The sequence below is a fragment of the Macrobrachium nipponense genome, chromosome 5 (assembly GCF_015104395.2).
Source record: "Macrobrachium nipponense isolate FS-2020 chromosome 5, ASM1510439v2, whole genome shotgun sequence".
Lineage (NCBI taxonomy): Eukaryota > Metazoa > Arthropoda > Malacostraca > Decapoda > Palaemonidae > Macrobrachium > Macrobrachium nipponense.
This window is the reverse complement of record NC_061107.1, coordinates 141,187,789-141,207,169: the sequence shown is the minus strand read 5'-3', so window position 1 is coordinate 141,207,169 and position 19,381 is coordinate 141,187,789. Positions and strand designations below refer to the sequence as shown.

At 41.6% G+C, this 19,381-nt stretch overlaps 2 protein-coding genes across 4 annotated transcripts in view; both read right to left on the bottom strand.

Moving 5' to 3' along the window:
* The window catches only part of LOC135215676 (U6 snRNA-associated Sm-like protein LSm3), a 204,179-nt gene extending 203,095 nt beyond the window's left edge, over positions 1–1,084 (bottom strand). The window contains exon 1 of one of the 2 annotated variants that reach the window (XM_064250621.1): positions 895–1,084. The gene's annotated coding sequence lies outside the window, so the exon portion shown is untranslated. Of the gene's footprint in view, positions 1–854 lie in introns of both variants that reach the window. The other variant, XM_064250620.1, reaches the window with a different exon arrangement.
* A 6,689-nt stretch (positions 1,085–7,773) lies between these two features.
* Positions 7,774–19,381, bottom strand: part of LOC135215675 (protein OPI10 homolog) — a 49,759-nt gene continuing 38,151 nt past the window's right edge. For both annotated transcript variants that reach the window (XM_064250618.1, XM_064250619.1), the window contains 2 exons: positions 9,890–10,071; positions 7,774–9,556 (listed from right to left, as the gene is read on the bottom strand). In XM_064250618.1, coding sequence (XP_064106688.1) covers positions 9,305–9,556; positions 9,890–10,071 — 434 coding nt within the window. In that variant the 3' untranslated portion in view covers positions 7,774–9,304. The remainder of the gene's footprint in view (positions 9,557–9,889; positions 10,072–19,381) is intronic.

Below are 19,381 nucleotides of genomic sequence, written 5' to 3'. Positions count from 1 at the left end.
GGAAAATACAAAGAGAGAGAGAGAGAGAGAGAGAGAGAGAGAAACTGTGCTAAACTATAAAGGATTCTTATCATAGTATGAATTTTTTAAAAAGCGTTGAAATGAAACTCGTTCGGTGATCGGGGAAGCGGTTCCGTCAGCGTTCATAACCCTCGGAAACAAGCGTTCGGTAACCCACAGGGCGGATTTTTCAACGAAATATTTAAGAAAGCGTCGTAAACTTGTAGCGTCGGAAGCGTCAGCGTCGTAACCCAGGGCGGATTTTTCAATGAATATTCAAGAAAAAGCGTCGTAACCTCGGAACGTCGTAAGCCGGACCCGTCGTAACCCGGGGACCGCCTGTAGCGGTCTTTAGCTCCGTTTCTCACCAACAACAAGTCACGACTGATGCCCATCTCCGATGTCAGAACGCGTTATAATGTACTTTTTTAGGATTGTTCACGCTGATCGTACATGGTTCACTCTGTACCCTGTGGTTTTTTACCCTATAATGTACTTTTTCGGAGGGTGGCATGCATTGATCGTCCTTAGTTTGATGCAGGCCATGCGGTGTTTTACCCCCAAGTACTTTTTCGGAGGGTGGCCATCCGTGACCGTCGGTGTGTTGGGCCAGTCCATGCGGTTGTTTACCCTAGCCTACCATGGTACATTCTACTGACTAAATTTTTTGGTGTAGGCAACTGGTCCTGAAAAGGAAGTTGGGACAAGCATACGTTTACCATTCTAATCTGCTAACCTAATCCAAATATACGAGGCTACCTAGTATAACTAGCCTACAATGCAATTAGTGTTGATCACAACAGGAAGGTTACACAAATGTCGACAAACGGTTAGCTGGTTTTTGTTTAAGATACCTTCAATCCTTTGTAAAACAAACAGCGGGATTATATTTGCCTTGGTGTGCTTGAAAGCAAACGGTAATTCTTGAAACGCAATTGGATCGCAACTCGTCAACAAGTACAAGCTCAACGTGACCGTTCGTATCTTCCTGCCGCCAAACAACACAACTCGGCGAAGTCAGCAGAACTACCAATCACAATCGAGAGCACAAACGTTCAGCCATTCATCGCTGGCCATTCCCGGAGCCTTCGGAAGAGGGATCGTGAGTATAAATATTTTGTCTTTAGAACTCTATTTTGTATGAATATTTTGTCTATAACCTCACTATTTCTTAAGAATATTTCGCCTATAAAACCCTTTTGCATAAAATAGCTTGGCTATACTTTATAATAAAAGTGATTCCGTTTGCCTTACCTGAGAAATGAAAACCACTCACTGATGCAGAGAATTCTTCAATTCCATTAAACAGATATGGTAAGTTCAGCTAAATTACTAATCTATCACTGACTCGACAATATACGTATAGTACATTCCATTGACTGAAAGATGTCACGGAATAATCCAGCCAACTCTTGAATGAAATCAACTAGGAAATTTTTTTCTTGTTAGGAATGAGTGTCAAGTTATCAAAAAATTATCTGTTAATATACCATGTTTTACAGTGTGAAAGGATGGTTGTGCCGAGTAGATTAAATTTAAAGGCAAATAAAGTAAGCTGATGGTTGAAAGATTATGGAGGATGAGGCAATGGAGCTCCTGGACTAAGTAGGACTAGAAAGCCAATTGCAAAACACGTTGTGAGGTGTGGACAAAGAGGCAGGTAGAAGCGTACTGATCTTTATTATGTTGTTTTTGATTAAGCTGACCTTGTGTCAGCACGGGCTCTTGCTCACAGAGCAGCCCGTAAATCTTTATTACAGGTAGGGAAATTCAAATATACAGCATGCGGGCGGAAATGTGGTATCCGACCCACGAGAGAGTAAAAGTGAGTCGGCGAGAGCCGATTTGTGTTTCTTGCGAGACATATAACTTAGAATATAAAAGTACATAAAATATGATCTTACAAAATATATACAATAGCGGAAAGCCCGCTGAACGCTCTCGAGGAGGGAAGTAAGAACAACGCGATTGTAGATACAGAGGAATTTGCTATAAGGCGTTGTCCTTACACGTGTTTGCAAAGGAGCCTTGATTTTTGGAAATACGTGGTTTCCCGAAAAGGATACTTGTGCCTATAGTTGGGAAATCGAAAACAGGAAAAATATTAACTGTTTTATTCCCTGACCTCTCTTTACTTAAAATTCAAACCTAACCTCTCTCTCTCTCTCTCTCTCTCTCTCTCTCTCTCTCTCTCTCTCTCTCTCTCTCTCTCTCTCTCTCTCTCTCTCTCTCTCGATTGTCCCAGTATTTTTATTTTATAGGCAAATTTTCCTCACTTAATTTCAATTTTGCTACTTAAAGGGTCCGTCTTTTGTTTCTTCTACTATATAATAATTTAAGATTGTTGTTCGGTCAATTTGCTCAACCATTCGTAATATTACCGCCTTATATACTGATCAGTGTCACGTCTACTTACCATATAAAATATAGAGGGGTCCTCTCTATATCTACGGTGTCTACACTTTACATTTATCCAGCTGATTATAGTTTAACTGTGGCAGTTTCAACAAGCCATTCATCTTCTTCAGTACACCTATAGGACATATCCTTAGACAAACATAGTAACAGACTAATTATATAGTCTAAGAGTTGTTATTTTTGTCCGTTTTCTACACGTGCATAATAAACCTTGACCAATTTTCATTCGCTATAAAACGTCAAGTTTGTATTACTCATTACCTAAGTTTTAAATTAACACCTGTGCTTGGTCTGTCTTTCAAGACTTAAGTACAGGAACTGATCAACATTTGAGTTGCTTGCTATTGAATGTAGATTTAATCCTACTAGGTCAGTTACCCACCCACCAAGGGCACATACAAGGAATGAAAATGGTTCTGTCACAAATGGCGACTGCCCTGGGAGCACTTCAGGTTACACACCTTATCCTCCGTGCCATAAAGGTAGTAATCAGTCCGACTAGATTGGATCCAACAAAAGCATGAAAGGTCTGGCAATATTCCCTTGTCTTCCTCGACCACGACGAACTCTACATATACGGGCGAGAAAGTACGCCTTCTATCCCCCTTAGCGATCTGAGTATAATCCAACGCACATTCAATTACCCTTGTGTTGTAAACGAATGGGCCATTCAGGTACATAGAGTAAATGGAGTAAGATGAGGTTAGCTAATTTATTTTTGAGTTGCTACAGAGGGCAGAGTATGAATCAGACCTTTGTATGCTCTGTGACGGACCCACTTAACAGCAAAGAGTCCATTTTCCAACTTGTATGTGGGTAAATATTATTATTGTTGTATTTACAAGTCATCTTGCAAACGAATCCCAGTAAGGAAAGCAGTTCAGTATAGAAAAGAGAAAGAATCAAGATAAATAAAAACAAACAAGCTATGTAAAGTGGAGTAAATGTGACAAATGAAAATGAAAAATAAAGTATGAAATAAAAGACATGTAAGCCTGTTAAAAAATGGGAAATTTCTTCAGTTACAACAATTCAACTAGTACAGGATTAGGTAGATAATTCCACAATTTGCTCACCGCATGAATAAATAAATAAATAAATAAATAAATAAATAAATAAATAAATAAATAAAAATGTGTACCACTGGACCTAACAGAGAAGGCAGTAATTCAATAATTTTGTGGAAAAAGGCAAGAATGTTAAAATAAATAAATATCTAGTGTTGTGGGAAGATCTGAATGCAAAGGAAGTTCAGAACTGTGAAATGAATTGAATACTGAATTTAGGCCAAAGGCCAAACACTGGTACCTACAAAGTCATTCAGCCTGAAATGGAAATTGACAGCGAAAGGTTTGAAAGTGTAACAGGAGGAAAACCTCATAGTTGCAATAAGAACCAAGTGTTAGGAGAGGGTGGAAAGTAAGATGAAAAGAATATGAAAGGAAGTAGGCTACAGTAAGAGGAACAATGGTTGCAGCTAGGGGCCAAAGGTACGCTGCAAAGAACCTGAAGTACCGCATGAGGTCCACTGACGGCACTATATAACTCCTTACGGGGATCAGAACTGTGAAACATCTTATACTGAATGTACAGTGCGATGACTGAACAAAAGCAAGGTTTAACATAAAGAAAAAGATTGAGAAATTTAACAAAAATCGAACTTTTTTTTTTTTGTAATTCAAGGTGCAAGTCACTTGCTGAGGATCAACAGAAGAATAAAAGAACAAAATTAATTTATTTTTTGTTTGTTTGTATGGTGTTCTTACGTTGGATGGAACCAGTGGTTATTCAGCAATGGGACCAACAGCTCTACTTGACTTCCGAACCACGTCGAGAGTGAACTTCTATCACCAGAAATACACATCTCTCACCCCTCAATGGAATGCCCGAGAATCGAACTTGCGGCCACCGAAGTGGTACACCAACACCATAGTGACCATGCCACTGAAGTGCTTTAATCATTTTTTGATAGGCATGTTCACAAAACTCTTTCTCAGAGTATGAAAATTTCGTTAACTTGCAGAGACTGAAGGGTTTTTTCAAAAGCAAATTTGCAATTAAGAATATTGGCTAGTTTTGAATAATTTGCATGTAGTTGGAGTAAATCTCTTAATGAAAAGATTTGGGATGGGAATCAGTGTCCTACACATGCTGACAATCATACTTAGAGTATTGGTGCAGCTATACGTAGATAACCTGTTTTGAGAAAATTGTGTTGTGTCAGCCTGTTGAAAGATAATGGTGCAGATAACTGCTTTAGAGATATTGATGTACAATATAATCCATTTAGATATTGGTGTAATTATAACTTTAAAGTGACATTGGTGTACATCTAACCCATTTAGAGCTAATGGTGCACAGATAACCTGTCGAGAGAGAATGATAATTCATCTGGAGATAATAGTTTACCTACAGATGGCATTTAGAGATATTGGTGTGAAGATAACCTATTTAGGGATATTAGCATACATGTAGCCTGTTCAGGTAATTTTGCCCGGACAACCTGTTAAGAGATATTGGTGTACATTTGACCTGTTTAGAGATACCTGTAACGGTGTACTACAAATAATCTATTAAGAGATTAGGGTGCATAGACAATTTGTCTAGATATTGGTGCACAGATATACTGTTTACAGATATGAGGGTTCAGTTTAATGTACTAGAAGGGTGCATGGATTGTTTTGCAGTAGAGAAAGCCCATTATATGTTCAACTCAATAAAAGTTAATCATGTAAAACTGACAATGATCAACATTCAAATTCACATTCTGAAGCGAGGATTATAATAGTTCTACTATACACCGCTGCAGCTTACAATAGCCAATTCTAAATCACTGAATTCAACCTGCCCCAGGGGTTCTCCAGACCGTACTTGAAAGCCCGCAACAACAGGATATAAGGAGAAAGACCCAGCAGTCATCTCTGGAAAATGTCCTGTAGCTCTGGACGAAACGTTGAGTTGGAGAGAGAGAGAGAGAGAGAGAGAGAGAGAGAGAGAGAGAGAGAGAGAGAGAGAGAGAGAGAGAGAGAGAGAGAGAGAGAGAGAGAGCATTGTATAAGCAATAATAAACACCAAAAATGACTCTACCAAATTTTACTATGCCCTTTGGTGTGTTGCTCACCAGTCTAAGCAACAGAGAAAGCTGTCATCAGAAGAATAGAGAAGACTCTTTACAAGATTAATAGTGCTCAAGCAGCAACCATTTTTAACAAAAATCATTATTATTATTATTATAATTTGGATGAACCCTATTCATATGGAACACTGCCACAAAGGTCATTGCCTTCAAATTAAGCTTCCAATAAATATGGTGTTCATTTGCAAGGAGTGACAGAAGGTATAGGAAACAGAAAGAGATCAGCTGTTAGAATAACTGATAAAATAAATTAATAAATTCATAAAAATGCATTAAAATATTAAAATAGAAGCTGAAATGAAATGTACCTTCACTCCAACTTAAAAATTTCCATTTCCATAACATCCTCTGGAAGGCCGTTCCACAGTCCAACGATGTGATGAATAAACAATCATAGGAACTGAGAAGTTTGACAGCGAGGCATATTTACTGCACATTGGTGCTGCTGTTCAGTGACTCTGGTTGCTCTCGATGAAAGAGAGGATCTGGGATCAATTGTGAAAGTGTAATTTCTCTGTTAATTACAACTTATGAAAAAGTGACAAACAAGTGACCTTCTGTTGAAGGTCCAAGTGGGCTGCATTGATTTTATCATTTATATGTATATATATATATATATATATATATATTATATATATATATATATATAGATATATATATATATATATATATATATATATATATATATATATATGATATATATTATATATATATATATATATATATGTATATATAATGAGGCTTACAGCACAAGACCTAATGTGCTGCATTTACTGACACTTTCATTAGATGTTTCTCTTCTTGTAAGTGGAGACTTTAACTGCACCTACAATCTTGTTTTTCTGGCAAAAAACTATATAAGACAGTCCCCGGTTTTATGGTGATAAAATCGGCACATTATAGTGCCATAATTGGCCAAATATCAGTTATCAGCTCCATAAGGTGCCGATAATAAGAGTTATGGCACCATACCTAAAAGAGGCACCATAAATCACTGAGTTTCGGGTAATGGTGGGTTTCGCTTATCAGCATCCCGCCGATAACCGGGGACTGCCTACTAACTTGTATACACTAGAAATAACAATGAAGTAAGAACACTGCCCTCTGGAACTCCGGACATAATAGGTCTTGGTTCACTTAAGATCCCATCAACAGCAACTCACTGCTGCCTACCAGTTAAGAAATCTTGAAATAATAAACAATCCTAAAACATATCCACCTACTCCAAGAGTCCGAAGTTTATAAATAAGTGCCTTGTGATTTACTAACTGGAAAGTAGCACAAAAATACTATTTGAATTACTCTGCAGTCAAAACCCTTATCAAGCTTCTCTTACAAATGGCACGCCAAGTCTAAAGGAACATCACAGGTACCTAACTTCTTCCTATAAGAATAATCAGATAACAATTCATTAGATTCCACATAGTATTTACATAGTAACTTGAAAATAAGTTTTCCGCAACTTTGCAGAGCTCAGGGAGAATGGAAATTGGCCTGTAGTTACAGCAGTCTGCAGATATGGCACTCTTTGGAACCGGCACTGTATTACACACTAAGCTTGTACTGATCCTCAAAGATACTACATCGATATAAAAATCTATAGATTTTACTTATTTTGGGAGATATACACTTGACAATTTTTTTAAAACACAAAGGAATGAAACCATCAGGATCTTCTCCAACCGCCCCCCCCATCAAGATTTTCAAGAATTTTCTTAAGATTCCTAAAACACAATGCAAATTTTGTAAGGATATCCTGAGCTGATTGCTTAGTTTCAAAAGCTTGAAGTGAACAAAATAAGAGGAGAAATCCCTGATTGTACCATCGGGCAAGGGAACTCCAACCCAAGGCTAAAGGGGCTCTCCTACCCCCTGGTTTGATTTCGGAGCATCCTCCTAAACAGAGTTGCCTGCCAAGGCTAGTTTCTAATAAATCCTAAGTCATGTAGGATAGTCAATTTCTGGTAGAAACTAATACGTATGTATAAAAGCAAGAATTCCAAAGACTGAATTTAAAGATATATTGAAAATCAACCAAGCAACCTCTTTAAATTTTACAATTTTTCAATCCTTAACAATTCAAGTGTGACACAGAATAATGACAGGAACTAGAGCCACCTAATAAAAAAGGAGGGTTGAAATGGGGCCAGTATATACTTCACAGCAAGCACACATTGAAAAATGTAAAACAAAATTTTGGGGTAAATTAATTTCAAAAGTTGTATTATACTGAAAAATTTATTGTAACTATAATAACAGACATGTATTATGAATAGTCTTCTTTGTGACTTCAACTGATGCTGTAAGAAAATATAAAAACAAAATACGAAAACTCTGTACCTCTAACTGTACTTATTGAGCAATGAATACACTTTGTATATTATTAACTGTTTATAACATCTGCCACATCAAAATGACATAAACTTTGTCAGTTTTAATTTGTTGTGTTGTGTATATATTACTGTTTACTAACTGCAAATAACATTAGTTTACACAAAATGAAGAATGATTCGGCATCTGTAGTCATTAAATAATCTGATAAAACATCAAATCTTATTCACTGAGGATAATCATTTTAAATCTTTTGAACTTCAAACACTACATCTGTCTTTAAAAATTTTAATTTAAAAAAAACTCTTCCTTTTACTAATTTTGATAGTCATTCACACACACCAGCATACAGGAAGATCATTAGTTAACTGGAAATATTACAAAAATGGCATTAAGTATCAAAAAGCATAAAAAGTGTTATGTCCCCTGAATCAAAAAGCATCAAAAAGATGTTATACGTATACCTTGACACTAACTTTAGCATGAAAGCTACATTTTTAAGAAATGAAATAAGGGTCTTTGTTAATGGACATCCAAAATTAGCATTAGTTCACACTACTAGTGTGGCAAAAATATATCCAACACCTATATATCTAATAATAATATGGTATATATACTAGCAATCATTGCCATGCATTTTCCTTACTTTTAAAAATATCACAAGGAAAGACTTCAAGCTTGTAGATCTACTCTACCAAAAGCAAAGTTTATAAGTTTTCCCCCTTAATCTATCAGTCCTTTCAGTGCTCGAGATATGTTGAACAAATTGATAAACTTTGATTAGAACATGATAAGGATGAAAGTACCTTCAGTACTTCAATCATTTTAGCCAATTTCAATTATCCAGAGAAACTAACAAAATGGATTCTCACAGTAAAAAAGATTACTAAAACAAAATTTAAAAAAATATTTCAGCTACATTGATGAAAAACAACCTATGTTTTAAAGTATTTTGGCTGTAATGATGAATGATTGCTGAAGTAGCTATTTTCATATTTGTTAGGAGCAAAACAAAAATCAATACTTAAAATATTTCAGCTGTAATGATGAAAGATTTAGCGAAGTACCTTATTTTCTACATTTGTTGGGGATCAAAGCAAAGAGAATTTTCATACAGGACTGGTCACTGCAATTTACTGCAATCATAATTATACAAAATGTTACTGTTTTACTTTCTATTGACACTAACGGACAACTACACCATTAATAATAAAAATAGATTTCTGAGTGACTTCAATATGAATAGTGAATTGTATTAATACAAAAATGACTAGCACAGCTGTAATGCGATACAAAATGCTGGTGTCTCATTTGTCTTGAAAGATAAATCTGAACATAATTCTAAGCAAATTATTTTTGACATATATCCTTGTACAAATTATGTAACTTATAGGAATAACATAATCTTCCAAGATCTGCTCACTTTCTCCAAAAGTTTGGATTCTGTTGCAGTCTGCGGCTAAAGTTTTCATACCATTTTGATAAAGTTGATAAAGGAATATACTGTTCAGAGGGATTAGGATTCATCTGAGCTGGACTCTGAGCAAAACTGGATGCAAAGTTATATAGGTTTTCGCACATGGCTTGGCTAAATTCTACATATGAATTGACTGTTGAAGCTTCAGCAGATGGATTGGCAACTTGTCCTTGGATCTGAGACAAAGGTTCTACCTGTAAGGAGTCATGGTAATCAATCATATAATAATGGAATAACACTGCTGTTGAAAAACAAAACTCCAGTTCACTCAATGAATTAATACTACAGGAGACTTCAAGGTACAAGACGTAAACATTTACTATGCATTATGATTTTGCAAATGATATAGTGATCTCAGATGAAAATTTTAAATTGAAGACAATTACTCATATTAAATTTGAAAAACATATATGAGATGCTATCACAAAACAATTACTATATTAATTCCAAAAACATACATAAGATGTTATCAGTTTTAATCAGCATCAAATGCTAATAAGAGTTTACTGGCTGTACACAAGACTTACTGATATTCCAATTTGTGCGTTGTGAGAAAGTTTCTGCTGACCAAACGTAAAGCCCGATTGTGAGGCCAAGTCACCTTTTTTAAGACCTGAGATTTTGAATATTGCAGAAGGTTTTTCATTTGTTATGTTACCTAAAAGCTGCCATGTTGGAGGATTAAGTGGATCAGGCCAACTGAAGTACACTGTAGTAAATGAAATTAATATAGTCTACACATACAAAGCATCTTACCTTAAAATCACAATTTTAGAAAGGAAATTGTATTTTTCCTAACTATACAAACCTGAGGTCTTTTACAATAGGAACTGCTTATAGCAAGGCTGGAACACAGCCATTAAAACTCTCGAATAAGGTGGTTAGGCAGTAACTACTGTCCAGAAGGAGGGGAGACCCACCAACATGGATGTAAACATTCCACTTTGCCTTTCAGCCTAGGTTTCAGATTAAGGGGTGGCATGAGGTGGGCATTAGTGTAAAGGACCTCAGGTTTGTATAGTTAGGAAAAATACAATTTACTTTCAAAAATTGTGATTTGTTCCTACAGTCTATACAAACCTTCGGTCCTTTACAATAGGAAGACTCTGTTATTGGTGGGAGCAATCTGAGGGAGTTTCTAGAACTAACTGGAGTTCAGCACACCTGGGCTACTCCTGGTTGAAAGAGCAAGGAGGAGTGGCCTGCCTCTGACGAATTGATCGGAGTATAAGAAATGAGTGAGGAATCGTAACTCGTAGGAAAAAGGTTGGGAAGAATGTTAGAAGTCGGAGTCATTAAGGCAAAGAACTGAGAAGGAATTGCCTCATTGCCAGAGTCTCCTTAAATAGCAAGGAGGCTCGATGTGTAAACTTACCGCATCAGGTGTAAGTCCTGCAGGTGTAGGTTCGAGTCTTATTCTCAACCCAAAGGGAGAGAAGTAGAAGGATGAGGAAGGAAGAGGAGAGGCCAGTCACTTTCAATTCCTTCTCACCTCTAGAACTGCACATCTTGGGTGAGATGCAACTTGTCCTCTTAAAGGAGCCAGGTAAGAAAACACAACTAGTTGAGCACCCACCACAGCTCCAAAGAAAAAAGGTTCCAAGGACTTGTGGGGGCAAAGACCCAACAGTATAAAGACACAAATGTGGTCCTGATGAGACCACATCTTTCTACTGTTGGGTCTTTGCCCCACAAGTCCTTGAACCTTATTTCCTTGGACCTGTGGTGGGTGCTCAACAAGTTGTGTTTTCTTACCTGGCTCCTTTAAGAAGACAACAAGTTGCATCTCGCCTAAGGTGTGTGAGGAAAGAAAAGACACTGGTATCGTGCCCTATCTGGCAAGACCAGGAGAAAGATGTGTCCTTAGACACTTCTCCCTTGGCAAGTCAGTACTGCAGGAAGGTTATTGACATCCAATTTAAGGGTGTCGAGTCTTCTGCAGGTACATATAGCAACATGCCATTAGGACGGAGTAATGAATTATCTGGATCATCAAATACAAAGTCCACGGCACAGGGGATCACGTAGGCTTCGAACCCATCAACAGATGCTGTATGCTTCAACATCCAACACCCTTTTGAAGGATGATGTTGAAGATGATCCATGCAAATCGTCGATCCTCTTCGCCAATGCCGGAAAGCCGAGATGGGGGTCTTGAAAAACAAAACTGTCTGATAATTCTCGCAAGGGCTTATGTGGCCTAAATGAGAGTCAAATCATGTCCAGAGACCTGAGGTACCTGTGGTGGCGAGACAGAGAGAAGTTTCTCATCAGTAGTTGAATCTCAACTGAGGAGAAACAATACTACTTACATGAAAGACTAGGGCGAATGTGGACTTGCGTCTTTCACAATGAATCAGAGAGAAGGTAACCCTTGCGATTCTGATAAGAGAAAAAGTCCCATCAATGACACCTAACAGTGAAGACGGCTCTAATCCCTGGAATGTTACAGAGGACTGAAGGAGTTATTCAGCTATTTCAAAGCTGCTCAGCAAGAAAGCCTGTGCCTTGCAATGGAGGCTGGAAGTCTTTTAGCCGTGAAAACACAGGGATTGTTCTGCTTGAGGAACCACTTCTTCACCTAAGGTTGGTTCAGGGAGGAACTCTTCTCATTACCTTGGAAGCAGACTTAGCAGTCGGGCGACAGGCAAAGTCTTCCATCATTCATTTCCAATTTGGGGTACACAAACACTTGTTGAACACTTTACGAATTAGAAAAATGTACAAAGAAGACAAAAACTGATGAGTTTGTCTGAAAAAATCATTTCTGGGCTCAGCTCGTGTCGGCCTATGAAAGGATCCTTAATATCATTCTTTCTAGGTAAAATTAATCTAAAATTACCAGAGAAAAACAAAATTAAGAAAATGTCAGTAAAACTGACTCGCTCACTCTTTAAAAGAAGTGTTGGTATGAGAATAGGGGCGAGTGGGAACACTACCACGAGACATTCACCAATTAGACCTTCCAATCAAAATCCCCACTAGAGAGAGCTGATACCAACGGGCGATGCGGCCGCTACTAGGGGACGCCACGGACAGCAGCGCCCCTAGCGGTCATCCTTAATTATTAGCGCTAAGCGTCGTACGCATTTTCTTGCTTGTGTACTATTTTCTGGATTTACCTCATTCTCCATTATGGAACGGGCTGCCATCGCAACGGCTAAGTTAAGTGCCTCATAAGTAGTGTTTTACCGTATTTTAGTCTTCCAGGAACCAGTATTTTCCTTCTAATAGGTCATATACGGTTTCCCGGTCGACTCGTGGCGGCGCCATGCTGCCTCATTAAGAATTCCCGGTCTTCCATACTGGGACTTCTTATACTTATGGGCTTACTATATCAACGGTTCATCATCGTTTTTTACATCGCCTTTTTAGCTAGGTTAGCCCATTTACCATTCTCTTAGTTTGGTATTTAGGGCTATTCTGTGTTTCTGGCCCAGCATCCCGGCTCTTGCTCTTCATCGGCTATCGCTGGCTCCGAGTAGGCTTCTGTTCCTCGGAACAGTTTGCCTCCTCCTGGGCTTCTTTCTTTTACTAAAAGTGTCTTTTCCATCTTTACGATGTAATTTTAGTTTCTATTTAGGGGGTGTTAGGCTAGCCTAGGTGCATGTCCCATGTATTGGTACAGCCTGGTTCACGTGGCCCTTCCACGGTTGTGTTGCTATCGCGGCTTAGGCCACTTGCGGTCACGTGTTCCATCGCACCTTACCCTTCCCCTTCCCTCCCTACCAGGTATAGGGAGGGGTCTGGGGGACCCCTTGGTTGCCATGACAACCTCAGTTGCCTTCCTCCCTCCTTCTCTGAGGAGGCCAGGGGTTCTCCCCAGCTGGGGTATAGGGCGACCACTTGTTTCGGGTACCGGGTCACCGAGCGGGTAGTTGTTGGGACGGGGAGGAGTAGGCCACTCTCTCTCCCGCCGTGTTACGCCGAGAACCCCCCCCCAGTTGCTCAGCCCACCTTTCCCCCACTATAACGAACGGAGCCTTCCGCCGCAGCCGGGGGCACCTTTGGTTATAGCTTGCTGGCTCCGCCAGCGGGCGGGGTGGTCACTACTAGTGGTCTATTGCTTGCCTACTATATCCTTCCCTTTTTTCCCCGCTACGGAAGGGAGCTTGCTTCTTACCCGGGCACTCTAGTAGACGGGGGGGAAAGGTTTGATATTTATTTCGTTATTTTTAAGGATATACCCTAATTTTACGATGAATTCCTAGATTTATATTATATATATACCATCTCCGCCGTTTTCCGTCGTGGTTTCAATTTTCACCACCACACCTGGTTGGATTCTATCTCTTGTCTCCGGCGTAGCCTTGGACAAACTCCAACCATCTTGCTACCACACGTATTATGGCGGGGCTCTGGTTTAATCTAACTTTCTCGCTCCGGCACCAGCGGAGCAATTGTTAGGCTGTAAGTGTTCTCCTGATACTTATGTTATCTTTCCACTTACAGGCTACCAACTGTCAGGTCCTTGGGTGCAATGCGACGTTATACGACCCCTGCGCCCACGATGAGTGCAGGTCTCACGCCCCGTGTGCCACGCCTTACAACGACATGATCGTCTGGCACCCGGAAGCCTGCGCCATCTGTTACGACCTGGTCAGTCAGCTGGTGGAGGGGGTAAGTCGATTATAGACTTTTTTATCGTATTACTAACAACACTTAGTCATAAGCTTGTTAACCCCGCTCCGCCATTAGAAGCTTCATTTCGCCTTCTTCTTTTCAGGCTGCCGGTGTGAGGGAAGTCGCCCTAGCAACCCTGAAGCTTGGGTGGGCGGCTTCGGGAAAGAACGCCGCCAAAGGCCAGCCTTACATCTTGGACAAGAAGCTGGCCGTTCAGATCTTCCCCGGTGGCAAGTCAACAGGGTATGTTGACCCCATATCTGCAGCCCCTCTCATAGCCTCCATCCAGCAAGAGATGCAGCAGTCTTTCGGGGCCGTGGCCACGCAGGAGACGGTCCCGGACGCCGCAACCTTGGACCTTAATATTGAGCCTATGGCGGTAGGTGCTGAGGATTTGTTAGTTGAGGTAGGTGTGTCGGGTGCCCAAGGTCTTTCCTTGGGCGCTCCTGGATCTTCTCCTGTCCCTTCTTCTACCGCTTCTTTCCAAGGCTTTTTGGGATCTGAGATCCCTACCCGCTCTCCCGCTCTCTCTGTACCCCCAAAGGTGAAGGGACAGAGAGAACCGAAGACCCTTGTTAAGACGACTTCTAAAAAGTCGTCGTCGTCTTCTTCAGCTAAGAAGTCTTCGACTTCCTATGCTGACGCGGTGAAGGCTAAGCCGAGCTCTTCCTATTCAAAGAGCTCTAGAAGCAAGGCTTCTAAGGAGAAGGCTCGCGCTCCCGCTGAGCCAATGCCTTCTCCGGCCTCCACCGCATCCACTCCGGCAACGCCGGTTGGAGTAGCGGGACCTAGCTCCTTTGATCCCACTGCTTTCTCAGCAGTGGTGATGCAACAGGTAGGAGAGATGGTTGGCTCACAGGTCTCCGCCCTCGGAACCAGGTTCGAACAAATGTTCGCACAACTGTCGAGCACTTTGTCTCAGTCGGGCCAGTCCATCCAAGATCTCTCTAACAGAGTTAGAGAGAACGAGGACCGAGTAGCTGGGCTTGCTCAGGCTCCTCATCCAGTCTCCCCAGTAGCAAGTGCTGGTATTCTCCAGCTACCACCTTATGAGTCGCTACCAGCCTTCTCCATGGAGAATCCATGGAGAGTGGCCGCTTACGCTCCATTCAAGGACGGTATGATCTCTGTCCCGGAGTGTGGAACTCGAAGGATTGAGGACTTCGAGTTTTATCCTCCGGGATTGACGCAGCCTTTCATTGGTTATGCTAGGCTGACCGTAGCGGCACTCACTAGGGAGGACAAGATCTCCAGGGAGAACGTTCTCTATAGTAGAGATCACGCTCAACGCGAATGGGTTCACTGCCTTGAGGACTGGGAGTGTACCAACACTAAGCTCCAGGCTTTCAAGAGTCCTTTTACTATTTTTGCGACGGAGGAGGAGGCTTCTCTTCCGTTCGCTACAAAAATAGTGGACGCGACTCTTCAGGCAGTCCTCAAGGATGAGCCCATGCCACAGCTGAGGGAAGCAGAGTCTACTTCTCCGCTCTTCCCAGCTTTCGGAGAATTGTGGGAGAACTTGCCTGCCACTTTCACGCTTGGTAAGCTCAAACCGGACTGTGCTATGGACCAGTTTGGCGAAAAGCTCCCAAGGCTGCCTGATTCCTTGATTCAGGCAGAGTTCGACGCTCGAACTAGGTTTGGCAGGTCCCTCAATTCTCTGATTATCACAGAGATGGCTGCTCTTTCGTATGGCACAGAACCTTTATTTAAGATTCTGGCCGAAGTCCAGCTTCAAACGGTTCAGACGGCCTCTTCGAACTTCTTCCAAGCTAGGAGGAATTGCCGAAAGCACGTTCTGCAGGAGTGCACTATTAGGCACGAACCTAATAGACTCCTGGCTTCCAGCATGTGGGGAGCGGACCTCTTCCCAGAGTCCGCTGTAAATGAGGTACACCACGAGGCTGCTAGGCTCAACCAGAGCCTTAGAGCTAGATGGGGTATCTCCTCTAAGAGGAAACAAGAATCCGCCCCTGCTGCTGGTAAGAAACTAAAGAAGTCTGGTAAAAGGTTCCAGCCTTACCAGAAACACCAGCAACAGCAGCAATTTGTTCAGGCCGTCCCGGTTTACCCAACAGGGACAACCTTCAACCTCGAAGCAGACCCAGCCCATCCTCCTGCTGTCTCCTCAGTCACAACCCTCGACCTCCTACGCACTCTCGCCGGCCTTCAACCCTATGTATGAGGGTCAGGCTTACCCTCCCTTTAATAGGCAATCGAGAGGTAACAGAGCGAGAGGCCACTTTCGCCAGCGTGGCACAGGAAGGGCGGCAAGGAGTAGGCAGTTCAGAGGAGGGCGTGGAGGTCAACCCGCCCATCAACAATGAGGTTCCCCAGGTAGGAGGGAGGCTGTTCCTCTTCCGTCACAGGTGGGGGTTCAGCAATTGGGCACAGAGCATAGTGTCCAAGGGATTGGGTTGGAGTTGGATCAAAGATCCCCCTCCAATCAAATCATTCCGTCAAGTACCATCAAAGGAATTGACAGATTATGCGGAGGAACTCCTTCAGAAAGGAGCTATTGCGAGAGTCAAGCATCTAAAATTTCAAGGTCGCTTATTCAGCGTGCCAAAGAAAGGCTCAACAAAAAGAAGGGTAATCTTAGACTTGTCAAGGCTAAACTCTTTCATTCGTTGCGACAAGTTCAAAATGCTTACCCTCTCGCAGGTAAGGACCTTACTTCCTCGTGGAGCCGTCACATGCTCCATCGATCTTACAGACGCATACTATCATATCCCTATAGCCAGACACTTCCGCCCATTCCTAGGATTCAGAACCTAGGAAATCAGACATTCTCATTCAAAGTGATGCCCTTCGGTCTGAATGTAGCCCCCAGGGTATTCACGAAAATAGCAGAAGTAGTGGTGCAACAATTGAGAACTCAGGGAATAATGATAGCAGCATACCTCGACGATTGGTTGATCTGGGCACCAACAGTCGAGGAATGTCTCAAAGCCACGAAAAAGGTAGTTCAATTTCTGGAACATCTGGGGTTCCAGATAAACAAAACGAAATCCAGACTTACTCCGGAGTCTCGTTTTCAGTGGCTAGGAATCCAATGGGATTTGTCTTCCCACAATCTGTCAATTCCAGTGGCCAAACGGAAAGAGATAGCCAAGTCTGTCAGACAATTTCTCAAATGCAAGCAAACATCAAGGAGAAGCCAGGAAAGAATCCTAGGTTCCCTTCAGTTTGCTTCAGTGACAGATATCCTCCTGAAAGCAAGGCTGAAAGATATAAATCGAGTTTGGCGATCGAGAGCAAACGCCAAATCTCGAGACAAGTTGTCAGTAATTCCACAGATCCTTCGCAATCAACTCCGTCCATGGACAAAAGTAAAGAACCTGGCCAAGCGGGTGCCCCTTCAATATCCCCTTCCAGTGTTAACCATTCACACGGATGCCTCCCTGTCCGGGTGGGGGGGATATTCTCAATTCAAACAAGTTCAGGGGACTTGGTCAGTTCAATTCCGCCAGCTCCACATAAACGTTCTGGAAGCAATGGCAGTATTTCTACCCTGAAGAGACTTCTTCCCCCGGAAAAGTCTCATCTAAGACTAGTTTTGGACAGTGCAGTGGTAGTTCATTGCATCAACAGAGGAGGGTCCAAATCCAAACATGTGAACCATGTCATGATAGCCATCTTTGCACTAGCAAACAAACACAAATGGCATCTGTCCGCCACTCACCTGGCGGGGGTAAGAAATGTGATAGCAGACGCCTTGTCCCGGTCGGTCCCTCTGGAATCAGAATGGTCCCTAGACGACGGGTCATTCCAGTGGATATGCCGGAGAGTCCCAGGTCTCCAAGTAGATCTCTTCGCCTCACAAGCGAACCACAAGCTCCCTTGCTATGTGGCCCCCAACCTGGACCCTCTGGCTTATGCCACGGACGCCCTGTCGTTAGATTGGAATCAGTGGAGAAAAATTTATGTTTTTCCTCCAGTGAATCTTCTCTTGAAAGTCTTGAGCAAGCTGAGGACTTTCAAGGGACTAGTAGCCCTGATTGCTCCAGACTGGCCCAAGAGCAACTGGTACCCTCTGCTTCTGGAATTGGGTCTCTGACCTCAACGGATTCCCAATCCCAAGCTGTCACAATCAGTACAAATGAGGACTGTGTTCGCTTCCTCAGGAATTCTTCAGACCCTAACTTTATGGACTTCATGAAGTTTGCGGCTAATAAAGATGCTAACACTTGATCCACAAAACATCCTCTTTCCTAGAATCAGATAAGAGAGAGTCAACTATTAGACAATATGACTCAGCTGTTAAAAAAATTAGCATCCTTCCTGAAAGAATCAAACACTACAACCATGACAGTTAATTTAGCTATATCCTTTTTCAGATCCTTGTTTGAAAAAGGTTTAGCAGCTAGCACTATTACTACTCATAAATCGGCTTTGAAGAAGATCTTTCAGTTAGGTTTCCAGATAGATCTGACTGAATCTTATTTACGTCTATCCCTAAAGCCTGTGCTAGACTTAGACCTTCTCAAAGGCCTACTGCAGTCTCATGGTTCTTAAATGATGTCCTCAAACTAGCATCAGATACTGACAACTCATCTTGTACATTCATAATGCTTCTTAGAAAGACATTATTCTTATTAAGCCTAGCTTCAGGAGCTAGAATTTCAGAACTGTCGGCTCTATCCAGAGATGCGGGTCATGTGGAATTCCTCCCCTCAGGAGAAGTTCTGCTTGCTCCGGATCGTAGTTTTTTGGCTAAAAATGAGGATCCCCTTGCAAGGTGGGCTCCTTGGAAAGTCATCCCACTTCCGCAAGACCCTTCTCTCTGCCCAGTATCAACTTTAAGAGCCTTTCTATCTCGTACATCCTCAAGATCCTCAGGTTCTCTCTTCATGAGAGAAAAAGGTGGTACTTTATCAGTAAAAGGTATTAGACAACAAATCCTTTACTTCATTAAACAAGCCAATCCTGATTCATTTCCAAAAGCACATGACATCAGGGGAGTAGCCACCTCAATTAATTACTTCAACATATGAACTTTGAGGATCTTAAAAAGTATACTGGATGGAAATCTCCGACAGTCTTTAAACGTCACTATCTAAAGTCCTTGGAATCTTTAAAATTTTCTGCAGTAGCAGCGGGAAACATTGTTTCCCCTGATACTGTATAGTAGTCGTAGTATAGATCCAGGTCTACTCTCTACCTACCTCGTCCAACATGCCTCACCCTATCGCCATGCTACTCGGATATTCTAGCCTTAGCCGCTGAGATCATATTAGTGGATTGTCCCTTATTTTTTTGCTAGGGACATCCACACTATGTACTGATAATGTACTTCAGTGTACCTACCCTTATTTTTATGCTAGGGTAGGACACAATGTGTTTGTATATTTTGTAAATACGTTATCTAAGTGAATCTATTTTGTTAAATTACA